Genomic DNA, 18,617 nt, shown 5'->3' on the forward strand with positions numbered 1-18,617 from the left:
AAAAAAAATAAGTTGAACTTGAATATTAGTCACAGGCCCAGCCAAACTATTTAAGATTTGCGACTTATAGTCCGAGAAATACGGTAGTATTCTTTTTTGCATGGTTCTGGGACCTGCAGGTGTGACATTTTGTCACACCTAACAGGGTTATAAGCAATGGTTCATCCTCAGAGCCTTCCCTTCTCCTCATCATTCCCACGAACAAGTAATACAAACGTCAATTATCACTGGGCGGCCGTTATTAAAGCCATCTCTAGCTGACCTCTCGGGCTTAATTTGAAAGCCTATTATGAGGCATATCGCAAACATAACACCATTCCGTAAAGCCAAGAAGTGTGCCAGAACCTCTGACAGCTATTCTGAGTATTCGCACACCGCTGTAGCCCGCGGAGACGGCAGGTCTCCGGTCTCACTTGCTAATCTTGTGACTGACTCCATGAAAGAGTGGAAATGTGTGCCTTCCGTAAAAGCAGCATACACAAATGTACACAAATCCAGGAAGCCTGCCAGGCTGCAACCAGCTCTCGACTTGTGCGAGTGGCTCATCGAGTCAAAGTCTGGATTGTATTTATAATGAGGAAATGTGGGTGGCAAAAGTCCTCCAAATATAATAAAGAATTGAAAACCTTTTACGTGTCCAAAGCATTCAAATGCAAAAATGTTCTTTTGTAGCCAATTTATTTGAAGGTTTTCTAAAGAAAATGTCTACATGTCTTCCTTAATTCTTTAAAGTTAAGTTACAGAAAACCTCCTGACAACTACGCAGTGCTAAATTGCAAAACTGTCTTTCACTTTTTTTTTTTTCATTGCATTTTAGGCATTGCTAAAACTGTGCTAATTTGAACCTGTGCCCTTGATTGCATCGCTGGTTAATCGGCCTGATTGCAATTTCCTCTTTTTATTTCATTACACCGACAGACAGTTAGCAGCGAGCTACCGTCGCAGTCAGAAAATACAATCATCTCTCACACTTGCATAGTTTTTAGAGACTTGCTGGATGTTTTTAAATTGTATAGCAAGAGTAAATTTGAGCTTATGCACAGATCCACATACAAAAACATTCTATTCCAGGGCAGCATTGCTGTGACATCAGAAAGCACCTCTAATAGAAGAGAGGCAGAAGGAGGGATTTTGTGTTGATTTGGCAGATGTCATTAGGAAAATGGAGGCCACTTATATATACACTTTTGCTCGAACCTTCCACACTAGGTAGGGTTAATGTGAAAAGTAATTTAGTCTTCTATATTCCTTACAGCCCTCAGAATTCAGCAAAATTCCCAATAACAACAACAAATGAAGTAGCAAAGTGTTTTGTCTCACCTGGTTGCCTGCGATGAGGAGGGCGGCTGGCGAGGGGCTCGGCCGATAGGGGATGGTGGCACCCTTCGGGGGGGACTAAGGAGCCAAAAAAGAGGACTAAGTTGTGAGAAGCAAACCTTAAAGGTGACACTGCATGCCAAACACGGAGGCCCTGAAAGCCAATGTGGCATGCTGCGCTACATTAAAGCACAGTAACAATTAATGATGTTCTAAACTGCTAATGAGCTTTTCCCCATGTTCTTGTTTTTCTTTTGTTCAAATTGTTCGTTCCTTGAATAACAGCAGCTCTGCAGAGAATGATAGCTCAGAGCTTTGCTTCCCATCAGCCTCCACTCGGGCTCCTATGTGAACAAATCAAGCATCAATGGCCGACCAGAAAAGGAGTTTATACATTGTGCACGACACGGTTGGATGTAGATATCATCTCGTTAACGGCAGACTTGATTCCACTGTTTGAGGGGGAGGGGTCTTGAAAATGTAGAGCATCTTTACAGCAGGAGCAGTCACAGCAAATTCTTTGTATAACTTTGCATAATTTAAATCTTGGAGCCCAAAGCAAGAAGCCGCTAGTGCTGAATCCCAATGCAGCTTGCTTTGAAGAAAGACCCCGCAAACTGGATCAAACTAGCAATTAGTCAGTCAGGTCCAGCTGTAGCACTGAAACAAAAATGACTTGTGCACTTCCGAGAAGGAACAGGAGGGGAATTGTGCTCGGGGATGTTTTTTTTCTGATAGGCACACCGGTTAGCTCAAGAGAGTTGTTGAGCTGGTGTCTAAAGGTGGGCAGACTGGCTGTGGGCCACTTTCACACTGTCTTCTGCAATGTCACAATCCCCAAGCATGACAAAGGAACTTTTTGACTCTCATGTGACCCTCATTCCATTTCCAACACGCACTACAGTTTATAGTGGTGGGAAATATAGTGCACATTAAGCCATGTTTTAATGAAGGTACTTATTTTGACAAGTTGGAAGATCGTGTTAAGATTATGGAGAGATATTTTGAAGAAAATTGTAATCCCGCAATGTCAGAAGATTAGCTCCAACTATTTTGGGTAGAACACTATAATTTGATTAATCAACAGTTAAACCATTCTGGAATAAATCAACAATTATTTTGATGACTGTTTAAAGATCTTTCTGCAGCCCTCTAATATTTGCGTTTCATAATAATGGAAGATTTACAAACATCTGCTTTTACCTTTGAACATGTTCTGAAATGTTACAAACTAAACCAGTAAGTAAGGCAGTTGAATGTATGCACCTGCCCAAACTGTGCAACAATGCGTTTGAAATGATGCTATAATCCTACTCTGAGAAAGGCCAGCAGCAATTCGAACAGTGCCCCTAATGACCAAAGCAAATGCAAGTGTTCTTGCATGATTATTTCAATTTAATTGCCTTCAATACATCTCTTCATTCAGAACATACAAGGTTTTATTGCTGAACGATGACATGGTAAAAAAAATTCACTTCTGGCCTTTCAAAAATCTTTGCACGAGTGTTAAATTGCCGAGAGGTCCACCGTCTCAGTACCTTTAGTTATCTTGTCATTCCAATTTTTAGCTCTCCCGGTGAATCAGTAAATTCTTATTATTTTAAAGATCAGGCTGAAGAAGCAGCTTTTTGAATTGAGATTTTACCAAGTAATATTTTATCTCTCTATGTACCCATGTTAATTTTCACTTCAATTTCATCATTTCCCCCTTACTATTATGATTATACTTGTCGAGAAACTTGAAAGGGAAGAGTTAAGAGTCACTTCTCATGTTTGTTTTTTTATACAATAGCTTCAGTCATGTTATGAGTTTTATTAAATTTTATTTTTCATATATATATATATATTTTATATTATATTTCTACTTTCCTTCTTTCAGGAAGCCATGCGCACTGGCTAAAAAAATGACTTAAGTGTGATTCGTTGATTGATGCATCACCCTGTCAAATGACAGGAGGTGTGTTTCCTACCTCCAGGATGACTGCACAGATGAGTTTTACACACTGGATTACAGAGTCCTGATTCCCAGATATCGTCACTCCTCGCTCAGTGGAGTTGGGTAGCAAATCCCCTGCCACCTGTATTTGAGCTCCGGTGCTCTACAAATGATAGGGAAGGTTCCAAAGGAAGATTAGGCTGATAAGACAAGCTGTAGTAATTACACTACCGCAGCTTCCCTATGTGCATCGCTGCTAGCCTGATGACCTTCTATGTCGGAGATAAAAAAGAGCGACCATGTTGCGGTATATTTAGCGAAGTGAAGCGCAATGCTCTTAATGACTCCGCCACTGAGGCAAAGACTATAAATTTATCATGCAGCTGATGTCACCATGCGACTGTGAGTTATTTAAAAGGCACAAAAATTGTACTGCAGAGTACTGCAGAAAATATTTTGTAAGGCACCGCCAACATGGCAAACATCCTAGGCTGCAAGATGTGCTCGTTAAACCCGAAGGGTTTAAATGGGATCAAAAATAATGTCACATGCTAAACCGCTTGATTCCATCCTGTTTCAGTAAATAGGCCGTTTCGGTAATTCTATGTGCAAATTGTTTCCAAACTAATGGATGTAATCATCTGATCTCAACTATCCCAAGAGATGTTCATGCTCTGATTGTTCCATCACCATTTTATTTGCTTACCTTATCAACAGAGTTTTGATTTGACTCCTTTCAGCTGTGCTATTTTAAATTTCCCATGTCTGAACGTGCTAAGCCTTGAAACATTCACATTCCCCGAGGATGAACACTTGTTCAGTCAGTGTCATGGTCAGTTCAAAATATGGTGTTGAATACTGTTTTTATATATTTAAAACTAATGACCTTCCCATCAGTCTCAATTGTGCTTTAGGTGACTACATTTTATTACGATTATGTGGATAGCTGCCGAGCGACCACATGAAAACATTACATTTCATGCCAGTCATTTGCATTCTGATAGGATCAATGCCCAGGAAACATCTTTAAATCAATCTATCCATTTTATTTTATTAACAATTGTTCCCATTAGGGGCGACCCAGTGGCCTGGCGAGCGAGTGGTCAGGGCGTCGGCCTCTCAGTTCGAGGATTCGATCCCAAGTGGGTCCTCACTGTGTACATTGAAATGAGTCGGTTAAGCTTATTTTCATGAATGTCTATCAATTTTTCTTTTCATGATATCAAGAAATCTAAATTACTCAAATTTACTTGAAGCAATGGCAGATAATTTCACTTATTTGTTGCAAATTTAAACTGACAAAAAGGGAATTTCTTTAGTTTGAAGTAGGTGACTTTTTGAACTGTGAGACGAGTTACCTCTCTGATCTCCTTTATCTTTGCCCCTCCTTTCCCGATAAGAGAGCCACACTGGCTGGCAGGAATGACCAGTCGTAGGGTGACTGGTGGCTTGGTGCTGATGGTACCGTTGGCCACCAGCGCTGTCAGGTCCTGTTAAAGACACATAGGATGGGAAATGTCAGTATGATGAGAAGAAGAAGAAAAGAATGAGTAAAACAGACAGCACAGGTGGAACATAAAAGACAGCTGGGAATCTAAACCCGATGTTTAAGGACATGCAACCCACTAATGGTGGATACGGTTGGCTGATTGGAGACTCTAAATTGCTCCTAGGTACGAGTGTGAGCGTGAATGGTTGTTTGTCTCCTTGTGCCCTGCGATTGGCTCCAGCACCCCCCGTGACCCTAGTGAGGATAAAGCGGTTCAGAAAATGAGATGAGATGATCTTAAATTGGGCTTTGCTTGCCCAGTAACATGGATTTTTGTTAACAAAAACAACCCCAAAAAATACCGTGTAAGATTTGATTTCAGTCTGTCACACACAATACCTTTCTCTTCTACGTATTTTAGGTTACAGCCGTTTGCGGGTTTTGAAGGGCTTTCTTTGCCGCAAAGCCAGTAAACATCATGAGTGGGAGGAGACGGTGCAGTTAATTACTGAAAGGAGTATCTCATGAACCTTTGAAATGTAAATAGAGTTGGCTGTCTGACTTTCACTCATCAACATACAACCAATGCATGAGACAACGCAAAATGTTTGTGTGTGTGTGTGGTGGGGGTGGAGGCGGGGGCGTATTTGACAATCAAACCATCCTGAATGCGGTAACCTCGAAAGACCGTATCTGCGGAACGTAACTTCAAAATCACTTTCTAACCACCCAACATTAAAGTTGTGGTTCTTGCATCTATTTTTAGCCTCTCCAACGGGGCGCTGACGTTGCCTCTTTTAGGACTTATCTCTACAGTCACAAGGCTTTCTTGAATTGATCTAAAAATATCAGGCACATACCGAAACAACTTTGAACATTCTGACATTTTGCTTGCAAATCAGTGCTGGAAAGAATTTTGCTAACAGGCGCAAACTGCCCCATTTGAGAAGCCATTCTCAGGATAATAAGTAACACACACATACATGCACACACACAAGCACACTGTATTGCAAGTTTAATCCCTGAGGTGTATTGTGTTGCTGCCAGGATGAATAGCCCTGATGACAAAAGATTATAGTATATTGCTTTTATGCTTGCGGCACCATGACACCCGAGAACAAATAAACATGCATGATACTCAAGTGTGAGCCTGTTGTTATTAGAACAAATGCAGTTTGAAATTGTGCAAGCGCATGTTAAAAGCTGTCTCGTGTATTTTGTATTGCACGAAAGAGGAGGAGATGGCTGTTCATCAATGAAAGTGTGCTGATGAGTTCCAAACAAGTCGAACACTGCGACCAGCTGGAGACTCATATCCTTTGTTTTGTTTGTTTTTTTAATTCAACTCAAGTGTGGTAGCCCACAGGGGGTCGATCAATACGTTGCTATAGAAACTAAAGAGGCAAGTGAGAGAAAAGAGTGGACCACTGTCCCTGTTTACTCATCACTGTCTCAGTGTCACCATTTTAATTAGAGGTGGAGGCGCTCATCACCATGGAGACAATTGACCGTATATCATTCATTGGTAAATGAATAAGAACATCATTTAAATGGTAATTGATTAATCCAAGTTTAGGAAGAGCACTGTTAAGTTTATCATCTGATTTTGGACAAAATAAACAAGTCAGCCGATCACAGAGCACATATAACCAACTCTTCACACTGACTCGTAAGGGCAATTTAGAGACTTTAATAAACCTAAAGCATGTTCTTGCATTGTAGGAGGAAGCCAAATGGCTCAAAGGAAACCCACAAAATTAAAAAAAAAAACAGCAAACATCACAAAGGAAGGCTAGAAATGGGATTCAAATTTCAAATATCTGCTGATGACCTGCACGTCATGCAAACCAAGCTGAGTAATTCATTCTTAAAACAACTACAACACAGCATCAGTTATGTAGGGTATACGTGCAGAAATCTCCACACGTTCTTATGATGTAACTCTCAAAAGATGATGTAACTAAAGATCATAAACGTACCGACTTTGTCATGAACCAACAGAATAAGTGAATTAGATTATCTCATTGTTGTATACTATATGCACAAATCCTAAACCTATAGATTAATGCACAACTCATGAACAGATTAATATATATATATATATATATATATATATATATATATATATATATATATATATAGTACTGTACATATAGAGAGTACATACCTAAGGTATAAAATTAGTGCGTTGAAAGGACAAGCATTTTAAGTAGTAGAATAACTCATGTAAAAACTGCAGGCTTAATGCATTCAGCCGCTACCTCATCTAAGAATTTCACCCTAAACAAGTAGGTTTTACCAACAGTGTCTGCGAGCATATCACAATTGTAGGAAAAATAACATTTCCCTCTCTATCAATATGTGTTTAGAGACTAATCGATAATGATGAGAGCACATTAGTGATGCTGCTGAGACGAGGCTCAGGAAATGATTTTTGTATCATGTGGAGAAATAGATTAGAGTACTCTTTCTCTCCTCCTCCTCCCATCAGAGGAAAATTATTTTTTATTTATTCTGCCCAGGCCGGCACGGTGTGAGTGTGTTTAGCACATCCGCCTCACAGTTATTTGATCGAGCATTCAATCTCCAGTGGGTTCTGACCATGGGATTTCTCTAGGTACTCCAGTTTCCTCCCACATTTCAAAAACATGCATGGCAGGCCGTTTGAACACTCTAAATTGTCCCTACATACGAGTATGAGTGTGAATGGCCTTGTGCCTTGCGATTGGCTGGCAAGCAATTCAGGGTCTCCACGCCTATTGCCTATAGTTTAATGGGATTGGCTCCAGAACCGCTGCGTCTCTTGTGAGGACAAGCAGCACAGAAAATGAATGAAAGAATATTCTACCCCATGTTTTGGCAGCTTTGTAAGACTCCTTGTCATTTGATAGAAAAAAAAAATACATTACCTCTTCCAGTTTGTATGTGATCATTGTAAAGGCCCTGAAGACACTTTCTGTGGATCCAGTGATGGTGATGATCCTCTCTGGACATGTACCTTCTGAGATGTTCACCCGGGCACTGCTCTGTTGGGATAGAAGTCAAGAAATACATTGCTAGAAAATGATCAACGAAGCTCTGAATGGCTAATTTGGAATGCACCAAGGAAAGAAGCATTTTCATTGCACATTAATGTACATACACACATTTTTTCAGCAGCTTTGCTAATTTGGAATTAAGTCAAGCCTAGCATTTGATCAAGAAGGAACGAGAGACTGAAGGCTGAGAGGCAGCCAATCTGATTTATCTACTGCTCTGGAAATGGTTACGGTGTTATAAATCTTCTGCCTTCATTTGCTTCCATTCAGCGTCCTTCATTTCAAGGTTTCAGTCACATGAGCAGTGACAGGACAGGGATGTGTCCTCTGGGTCAATATCTCCAGTCATTCCAGTGAGTCATGCTCCCACAGTGACTGTGCGGCCCACTGGGGGCATGATACTCATACAGTTAGTAACACAAGCTGAAAGTGGCTTGCTGGATGATGGTATGTTTGGATGACCACCTTGGACGAGCGTTCAGTCCAGCAACCTACAGGACTCCATTGTCGCATAACCTCACACTATTTATCTATCTCATAAAGAACACAACATAAAATCTTTGCTACTAGAGAAGGAATCAAATGTACCTCTGCGGTGTCGGACTAATTATCCTGCAAGTCGAAAAAAACATGTTGGATAAGCTGCACCCTTGGGATTTATGAAAAGCGATTCAAGTAGAAAACGGCGGCTGCTAAACACGAAATGAATGAGATGGGGGATCTGGTGAGTGAGCAGCTTGATAAGAAACAATCAAAGAAGTTTGGATTGAAAACTACAGAAAAACCTGAGAAAAGCGCTCGTTGCACTCAGTTTTGTCAATGTCCGTCCATTTGCTAATTAACAGCCTATTTCCTGGCAAAAGAGGTTACAAATTGCTACCTTAAAATCCTGGGGAAGAATAGCCCGTTAAGACCCAGAGTGTTCTCTTGTTGTATCGTAGTTTATAATTTGCTCCCTCGCTCATGGGTGATTATTTTTATACGAAAACTAAAACAACTCATCTCCAGGATTGATTCTTGTTCCCACAGGGCAGAAGGAATAAACATTATCGTTTTATGTAGAATGTAGAGTGTGTGTTATCCCTAAATGTTTGTAAAGCACAATTTGGTACATCGAACTAAAACAAACAAATAATGATGAATACTTTCTACCCCATGGAGCAGTAATACATTCAGGTTGAATTTATCTCTAGCTTCCATTGACTGCGATACACGTCAGAGCCATTTTGTCTGGGACATGTGGCAGGAACCATGTCATATCGCTGCCAACACCTCCCAGTGTTGGACATCTATCGATCTCAATAGGTGTTTTCAATAAATTTACACATCAGATGTACACAACCCATGCGTGTATTCTATAAATTCATGTGGGATTGCAATAAATTAAGTTGATATTGTCGGGCACACACAAAATGAAATTATAACAAGTCATAAAAAGAAAGCTGAGAGCAAGAATAGAGTTAAATAATAACAATGGTGAAATGTGATTGGCAATTTTAGGTGTTGTATAACATACCTCCTCACGTATTCGTTTCACAGTCTCTCCTTTCTGGAATGAAAGCAAAATGAAGGGCAGCTTTAAAGAAGTGCAATACGGCCTATTGGAAAGAAAAAAAGATACAGACTTCACAGTGTTCTTAGCTTTAAGATGTGTCTAGATATTTGAAAATAATTATCATCAAGCCTATTTAGAATTCAGCAGGAAGTAGTATTGCGGTGTTCTGATGCAATACGGTGTCACACAAAAAGTAACATCAGACATTAATGTCAGAAAGGATACATGGCTAACTGTTCTATATGTACTGTATACCTCCTAAAATTGACCAAAAAAAACCCATCCATCAAGATCAAACTTGTGTGGGCCTCCTCTTTTCCTTTTATTCAGACATGTCCCCATCAACCCTTTTGTCTAACTACTGATGTTCTACTTACAAGAGCATTTTGAACACTATCATTTCCTAGATAACATGATTTTGACCTATTGTGGGTTTGCTGTCCTGTTTGTTATTGATGAGAGGAGATGAAGTAGGCCTTTTCTACTGCCGAGCTTCAGATCAAGTACCTCCTTCTACAAAGCTCATCTGTCCCCTTTTGCTTTGCTGCTGATCATAGATTTCATCACAATCAAATAGATATTCTGAGTTTTTTCCTTTTGTAGCAGTACTAAATTAAATGTGCACATATGGTGGTGTCCTAAGATAGAAGATTGAATAATTTAAATACTACATTAAAATTATCTTTCTCTATTGAACTTAATGCTATTTCCATACCTCTGCCACACCCCAAACAGCCCAAACACCACTCTATATTTCATGAAAAAAAGAAATCTAGTCACAAAATCAATAGGCACGCCTTATTGTCAAGTCATATATATATATATATATATATATATATATATATATATATATATATATATATATATATATATATATATATATATATATATATATATATATATATATATATATATATAAGTATATATAAATAAACATTACATTACGATTAACGCAATTTCTGTAGACTGAAAAAGTATCAGTTGGACAGCCTTTTTGTGCAAACGTCATGTTGTGGCATATTGCAGCATATGTTGAGGAAATATTCGTTTCAGTAATCTTTCGATTGGCATGAATCTTTTTTTGTCGCTCCACCTTCTATCGATGCCTCATGCAGGTTTTTCATTACAGGGCAGCTGGGCCCTACCGAACTGACACCACCAGGGGCCAACAGGAAAGCATCCCTGGTGTTCGATTTCATCAGAAGGCTTGCCATCAATACGATAATGTTTTTCTCTCTCTCGTTTGACGGATTGCTGTGTTGCATTAGAGATAATGGAGGCGGTTGCGGGGTAAGGTTTGAGGCAATTACATTTAGGCTGAGGAGATTCCAACCAGAGGGGCTTTCTGCTGACTTCAAATAAAAATAGGCAAGAGGGCGATGGTTTTAGAAAGACTTGGGAATCATAAAGGTAGCAATATGGGATAGAATTGAGAGCAAAAATGCAAATCAAAGGATCCCTCAAAAATGAAAAGTACCGCAGTGAAATAAAGCTCATGCGCAATGTTATATCCAAATCACAAGAAGAAAGCTTACCTTTCCTATGATGCTGCCAACCTCCTAAAATACAAATATAAACACAAACTCAGAACATCAAGCAAAGCAAATCCATCATTGCAGTGTGTCCCATTTGCAGGCACGTTACATTCAATGCAGATGAGCAATTTACTTGCATTGATGTGTATAAGTATGCTCTTTATGGAGTGTCTGCGTGCCTGGTTTCTTGTTCTAGGGCCCTCACTTTGCCTTTTTAAGAGCCTACTGTGCATAGCATCTATATTTCATTAACCTATGAATCTCTTATGATTGAGCCAGATGCACTCTGCCTGGCAACAAAGGACCATGCAAAGGAGAAACTAGACAATCAGAGTGTCCATCGACTGTACATTGCTGGGGATGCTCGACTGCTAAAATTTGTTTCCAATTTTATGGTTTCATAATGGCAGCGGAGTGATTTTATAATATAACGGTCACTGATCTGAAAAAATAAAACTCATTCTGTAATTTCTTTGACAAGTGAGGTCAATGCAAACCGTGTGGTCCGTGACGCAAAAGCTTTTACCTTTCCATGCATGAGCAGTCGTAATGTGAGGGTCACTCCCAAGCCCCCGTCTCCAAAGTCCTGCTCACAGTTCATAGTGAAATGGGAGTGGCACGCAGGGAGACGCATGAACAAGGCTCATCAGCTGGTCACACACTCAAACCGAGGCCGGCGCTCCTTGGCTGGCTCTCTGAGGTCCTTCAGTGCTTCCCTAAAAGAGAGAAGAAGAAAGAAGTTGAACTTCATCCTATCAGAGTATACTCATCATTCATGAGTTATCAATACACTTACAGTAAATAATGGTGAAATCATTATTGTTACTATTATGATGATGATGTAAAAACATTTTTGCAGTACAATTGCTTCCTTGAAGTGCCTGGGGTTGACCTTCCGTTCAGTCTGCCAGCAAGTTTGATCCCCAGGGCTTCTCTCAAAAGTAATGACCAAGCTCATTTAAGGGAAAGTGTGTATCTTTGTCTGAGTGTTTTGTTCTAAATGACTTTCAGAGAAAATAGCAAAATCATTTCTCCTTCTTCTTATCTTCTTTCATTAGTTTGCCTGATACTGAAACGTAACAGTCATAAAAACACCCCAGTGTGTACAGGATATTGACCAGGAGGCTTGGCGGTGTCAAAAACGTGTTCAAACTAATGGGCAAGACTTTCATATCATAAAACACTGTGTGATGGGCTCCACAATTTTGAAAGGGCACCACACATTTTAGTTATTGTTTTTTATTCACATTCACTCATGCCATGCCATTTTTCATGGAAGTATGTGATGAGGTCCATGAAGTTCTGCTTTTAAGGGCTTGTTTGTTGTTAGAGAAGATGCTGTGGAACAATCTCAGATGTCATTGCCCCCAGGTTAGGCAGTAATACTGGAAGTCACTCAATATATTTTTCAAATATGATTTCTTTTTCTGCCAACTACACAGCAGTACAGTTTAGAGCAGATTGGCAGAAGTCACTTTTATGTACAAGATCAAATCACAGCAAAAACAAAAAATATAAACAATGAGATAGTGGAGGTATAACAAAAAAAGATCTACATTTGTTTTTTATGACTGCGTTTCTTTTCATGAAACCACCCTTATTTTATATCCCTATAGTAGTTAATGTATGCTGTATATTTTCTCCAGTAATACAGTAAATGTTAACAAGAAGGTAATTGATGCCTGTCAGCTATTTTTGAAGCATTTAAATTCAGTGTTGCCCAGAACAAGTCCCTGATTCCTTTTTCTTTGTCTTTTATTTAATTTATGGCAGCCTGGCGGATGAGTGGGTAGCGCATCGGCCTCACAGAGGGGGAACTGGGTTCAAATCCAAGTCGGTCCACCTGTGTGGAGTTTGCATGTTCTCCCCGGCCTCAGCCTGTGTGGGTTTTCTTCGGGTACTCCGGTTTCCTCCCACATTCCAATGACGTGCATGGTAGGCTGATTGAACAGTCTAAATAACCTAATTGAGATGAGATTTAACTGTTAAAGCGCTGGTTTCTTTAATGACAATACATTCACTGTTATTCTTCATCAGAGTGATAAATAAAAACACATTAAAAAAAAGCTATTTACTGAGGCAATATGTGTGGAGGGTGCCACCTGACTCCTCAGCTTAGAGATCTCCAAATGGTAGGAACAGCCCTCAAGCTGAAAGTATTTATGTGAATGTGCACCATCAGTCATTTGTGTCTTATGAATTGAGGGTGCTCACTGTAAACAAGTGACCTTTAGCTGAGGTCAACAACGGAGCAAGGACCATATTAGTGGGCCTTGAATGTCTTATTAAAATAGCAGCTCTACGCCAGTGATGGAGCGTTGGGATTCGCTAGAACTTTTGTAGGTGCGATCGTATGAAAAAGGCTGACTTCGTAAGCGTTGGTTCGATTCCCGCTCGGTGGCCGTGTGATTGTGTGTGTGTGCGAATGGTTGTCTGTCTCTTAGTGCTCTATGGCTGACTGACGACCAGTCTAGGGTGTACATAGTCAGCATTTCGCCTGAAATCAGATGTTATAGCGCCCGGCATCCCGCGACCCTAAGGAGGATGCGCGGCACGGATTGCTGAGGTTCCCTTTAATAATAATCTTGAATGTTTTTCTAATAACAAAGGGCAAACAATGTCCATTGTTTCTTTATATTGTTCGTTCAGGGGTATATTAAAGGGCATTTAGTCCAGGGAAGGAAATTCAGAGAAGCCAAGCAGACCACTGAGGTTTTGTCTTTTGGGAATATAGTATGTCTGTACTGTGTTTCAAGGCAATCCATTCAATAGCACTAAAATGAGAGGCACTGGATTTTATTGGCAATTTAATGACACTTGGTAACAGGAAGCTCTCTTGTTGGACTAATCAAGGTCAATTGTTTGCTGAGAGTATTCTCAGCGAGGTGCTGTGCCATCGTGCGCACTCCTGCTCTGCTGACTTTGCTGGACATGCTCTTGTGGCGCTCTGATAAATCTGCATGAAGTCAAGAATGTGAGCAGATCATGTTTAATAAATGGATATTATTTTAGATGAGATCCAACTCCCGGGAGACGTGTTGTAGGCCGCTTTATTGCTTTGCTTACTGCATAAGGCCATTACTGCTTCACTGGTTTATTTATGCACTTGAAGCTTGCAAAGACACGCTCTGATGCCCGCACACATCCCTCTTAAGATGTCATAAAGCCTGACTGCCTGTATGTGTTTATTCCTCCGTGGGCCAGCGTGCCGTGCCAATCCATCAGTAAGCAGTAAGAGCAGCAAAGAGTCATTTTACCGGATTAAATTGCCACAAATCAATCGAGTTCCGACTCGGACTCATGACAGTCAAAAGTCCATCAGCGTGTAATTTGCATTTATTTCAAACTTAGGTCAAGAGGTCGAGGAGAATATTTGCTGGCTGTCAGCTGCGGATACGAGCCCGAGTCATTATAATTTTAACTTTGCTTCATGTGTGCAAAACACGTGTTATCACAAAGCACATTTGTGCAATAGGCGGGTTAATTTCATTACGCTTGGGCACCAAAAGGGCATGTCTAATTCACAAGTGATTTATTATATTAAAACTAACAGATGGAGTCATCAGTATGTACAGTTCTGTGGGTTGATAACAAGGCATGTGTTCTGTGTCCGGGCAAGGGCGGGGACCATCACAGCTCCTCATTTACAGAATCTAAAGCAGTAGGATTCCAGGATGAACAGAGTCTCTTTGTTTCCGATTAGGCCTGCTTGTACAGAAAAGAGAATTAGCAAAGCCAAGACTGTAGAGCCAAAGTCACGAGTCATCACCAATGTGTTCTGACATATTCCAGAGCTAAGGAGAGACTGGGCAGTTATGGGAAAAGAACAGCAGCAATCAAAACGAGTCAGTGACTGGCATCCTCCATTTGATGAACAATGTCATGGGAACTACTTTTACACAGTGGGACAACTAAGATTCTAATCATTAATATGTGTATGTATAAATTAGAAACCTTTGAAGCATTCAATTTTGGAATTTACAGAAAGATTTTTGAAGGTCTTGAATGTACAATATTAATACAAGGAACTTTGGTTATGATTTGGCTAATTTTTGGATGCTGAGGTGCACCAGATTATAAGCAGCACCACAAAAAATGTATCATTATTGTATTTTTTGTAATTGTGTTTGTTCATATATAAGATACAATGGATTATAAACTGCAGGTATCTACTTTGTATTAGGAGATATTTACGCCAGAAGACATGGAACTTATTGGCACTATAAACCGCAGAGTTCAAAGCAGGGTAAACAATTGGTTGTTCAAATTCCAAATATTTTGATCCTACTTTGCCAACAGTGTATAAATATCAAAAAGGTCAAATGTACTGAATGACCATTGAGACCAATTTGGCAGTCTTTCGTCTTAATTCTAAATGAGTGACTGTGGAGGACATCGGTCTCACAGTTCTGGGGTCGAGGATTCGATCCCAGGTGGGTCCTCACTGTGAGGAGTTTGCATGTTCTCCTTGGGCTTGCGTGGGTTTTCTCCGGCACTCCGGTTTCCTCACACATCCCAAAAACACACAGGGTAGGCTGGTTGAAGACTCTAAATATCCACTAGGTATGAGTGTGAGCATGAATGGTCTCCATGTGGCCTGCAATTGGGTGGCCACCGATTCAGGGTGTCCCCCACCTGATGCACATGCATAACTGGGATTAGCTACATAATTTATCTTATTGCCATAAATCATGAGGATATGAAAGATGAGGGGCCAGACTACAGGTTGCTTCTCTCTCATGAACCAGAGAGTTAATCTAAATCTTTCTCTGTAAACGTGGCGAATCGACTACATCAAAGTTGACCTGACTCAAAGCAGCCCATGCACATATTTCTGTAGCCAGAGGAGTAAAGCCCCTTGTGTCATTTTCCTTCTCAAGCATCCATGCCTGAAAGACAGATGAGATGAAAAGAAAATTTTACAACTAGTAGTCTTGAAGACGCCACAGCCCACACCTGTTCTGAAACAAATGCCGCAATCGTCAAACAGATGACCGACTGCTTTAGCTCATACCGAATGCACACTCCTAATGCGTATGGTGAAAGATGCACTCAGGGTCCCCCTCTGCATTTAGAACATAAAGGAGGTCGGCCCTATTGAGTGTTTACTTGGTAAATACACAGGGTTTCCCCAGGGTTTCAGCACATAGAGAGCAGTATGTGACAGGGTGTCAACGTGAGTACACGTGCAATGGCGAGGGCACGAGGTGGAAGACCCTACACGCGCAAACTCCCCACCCCTCCAACACACAAATATATACACGCAAACAAAGTCGTATACACGTTCAGCTGTTGAGATGAAAGACGCCAACTATTCACACACTGAGATGCATACAGGAAGCGGCTAGTTGAAATGACAAAAGCAGACAGTCTTTGATCCAATGTAGCTGTCCTTGTCGGCTTATTGCTACATGATCAGTCGTAAAAACACTACGGTTTGGTCATAGCTTTCAACAGAATATTGCCGTAATTATTGTGTTTTTATCTTCATCTTCTTCATCTGTTGTGTTTTTAGGGTAAAAAGAGAGTCTATGAGCAGTATTGCATCCTGTTTTATGCACCATTGTTCACTCATTTAGGATGGAAGGGAAACAATGGCCTTTTGGGTAATAAAATAACATCTCTCATGCCATGGGTCAATTATAATTTCAGGTAATTCCCGTTGTGTTTAGGACTGATAAATATTGCATGAATTCAACTGGGTATGACATTTTCTATATGTAATAAACTAACTACTGGCTTGGGACACGATATCCAAATTCAAATTTATACTAAATATGTTTGACCAGCCATCTCAGCAAGGATGGCTTATTGTCATGAGAACATTTTCTGGATTAAAATAAGCATTCTATTGTTGCAGCCTAAAACTATATTTGCATATGTGAAATGACACAATGAGAGCATCTTCTCCTGAGGCTTACACAGTGAGCAAAACACAAACAAGTACAAAAGGGGAATGAAAATGAGGATTCCATTAGTACTATATGCTCGTCTTCACTGGCGGACAGTTAGTTACTGTTGTCTTGCTCGAAATTTAAAATGAGATCCTCCAGGTGTAAACATGGACAGACACATGCAATGCACAAGGATACGCACACGTAAACAAATTTGAGTGACATTTGCTACTCCTGCCTATACCTTGGAGACTGTGCCGCTTTACCACATACGTATACATGGCTAACGGCATACTTATCTAAAATACAGGCAGGTCTGACTTCATGTAAACATTACTCAAATAAATTAGCAATATTTACTCTTGAACAATATTTGAAACTGTAAGATTTGCTTGTCATGCCATGATGACACATACATCACCATTCAAATGTTTAATAAAATGTATGCATAATGTCCATGTACAATTGTACAGTATAGAGTATAGACCCTATAAGCCGCTACCGTATACTCCAACACAAATTACAAATACATTTGCATACATCGTATTGATTAAGGCAAACATCATTATAAACCTTGTTGGTCAAATATCCCAAGGTTTAATGATGCTTAGTAATGCTGATCCACAATCTCTCCAACCAGCTGAGAGGCAAAAAGTGGTGCTGTGAAACAAGAGAAGCTTGAAATAAAAGAGCAGTGCTTCATCTCTCAGAGTGTCTGTCTCAGCTATGTCACATATAATGGGAGGGGTCAGTCCTTGGCACACAGGGGACTGTCCTCCCTATCAGACCTTGGCTTCGTTTAGAGTTGAAGCATAACCATGTCAAAGTGAACCGCTTGTCAGCCACAAGGCCCTTCAGAGACCCATGACTGCATGCTGTTCTCTCTTCCTGATGGTCTCGGAAACACTCTTTGTGTAAAACACCACTAGCTATAACACAAAATAGATACAAAATAACATTCCTGTTCAGATTTGAACTTATATCTGTTGTGTATCATCAAATTTACCTTGGAATTGCCAGGTTTGCACAACGATGTGGACAAGTGGGAGATGCAAAAAAGATCAAATACTACGTTGTTGCTGTACTCCAGTCGATTCAGGTATCTGATCTATAACATTCCTCACTGGAGGCACAGTGGCTTCTATTCTGAAATTGTAATGGTCCAAGAGGGACATTTTTGGAGGTATGCAATTTAAAATCACATTTCCACAAATGTTCACTATATCACTGACATGTGATAAGTGTGAGAATCAAGATTTTGCTTTATTTCACAATAATAAATGAAAAATACAATATAAAGCACATTTATCTACAGACTTTTATCTCACCCAAAGCGCTTTACACTATTCAATCATTCACACACACATTCATACGCAAATGGTGTTACCAACCCGCTGGTGACTAATCAGGGTTCTGTGCCTTGTCCAAAGGAACTTAGACAGTGGGTCGTTGAAGCCAGGAATAACCAGAGCAATATCCAGCCAGAACAACACGAGTTATACAGTCCACAATTCTCCCACTCAGGGGCATTCTGGAGGCCTATTGTCCATTTGTTTTTCTCGCGAATATTTACATCTACCCTATTCAGAACTACTGCCTAATTAGATAAAAAGGGTTGGATATATTTTGTTTTTTTATGTTCATTCATCACCATGGCAACAGACAAAATATATTGGCTAGTTCATAAATAGGGCTTACAAATGTATGTAATTTGGGGTTCTCATTGGAATGCCAGAAAAAGGACAATCTTTAAAAAAAAATGAAGGTAAGACAAATGCTAATTGCTGAGGAGATTGAGTAAAAAAAGATACCTGAACAGTCCCCCAATGGTAGGCTTAAGCACTGTCAAGTTA

General features: G+C 40.1%; 1 protein-coding gene across 1 annotated transcript in view; it reads right to left on the reverse strand.

Moving 5' to 3' along the window:
• pcbp4 (poly(rC) binding protein 4) overlaps positions 1-18,617 on the reverse strand; it is a 33,918-nt gene that overhangs the window by 8,863 nt on the left and 6,438 nt on the right. The window contains exons 2-8 of the mRNA XM_077607927.1: positions 11,397-11,586; positions 10,871-10,894; positions 9,297-9,329; positions 7,652-7,768; positions 4,612-4,743; positions 3,288-3,416; positions 1,321-1,395 (exon numbers count right to left, since the gene is read on the reverse strand). Of these exons, the coding sequence (XP_077464053.1) occupies positions 1,321-1,395; positions 3,288-3,416; positions 4,612-4,743; positions 7,652-7,768; positions 9,297-9,329; positions 10,871-10,894; positions 11,397-11,504 (618 nt within the window). The 5' untranslated portion in view covers positions 11,505-11,586. The remainder of the gene's footprint in view (positions 1-1,320; positions 1,396-3,287; positions 3,417-4,611; positions 4,744-7,651; positions 7,769-9,296; positions 9,330-10,870; positions 10,895-11,396; positions 11,587-18,617) is intronic.

The sequence above is a fragment of the Stigmatopora argus genome, chromosome 1 (assembly GCF_051989625.1).
Source record: "Stigmatopora argus isolate UIUO_Sarg chromosome 1, RoL_Sarg_1.0, whole genome shotgun sequence".
NCBI classification, from domain to species: domain Eukaryota; kingdom Metazoa; phylum Chordata; class Actinopteri; order Syngnathiformes; family Syngnathidae; genus Stigmatopora; species Stigmatopora argus.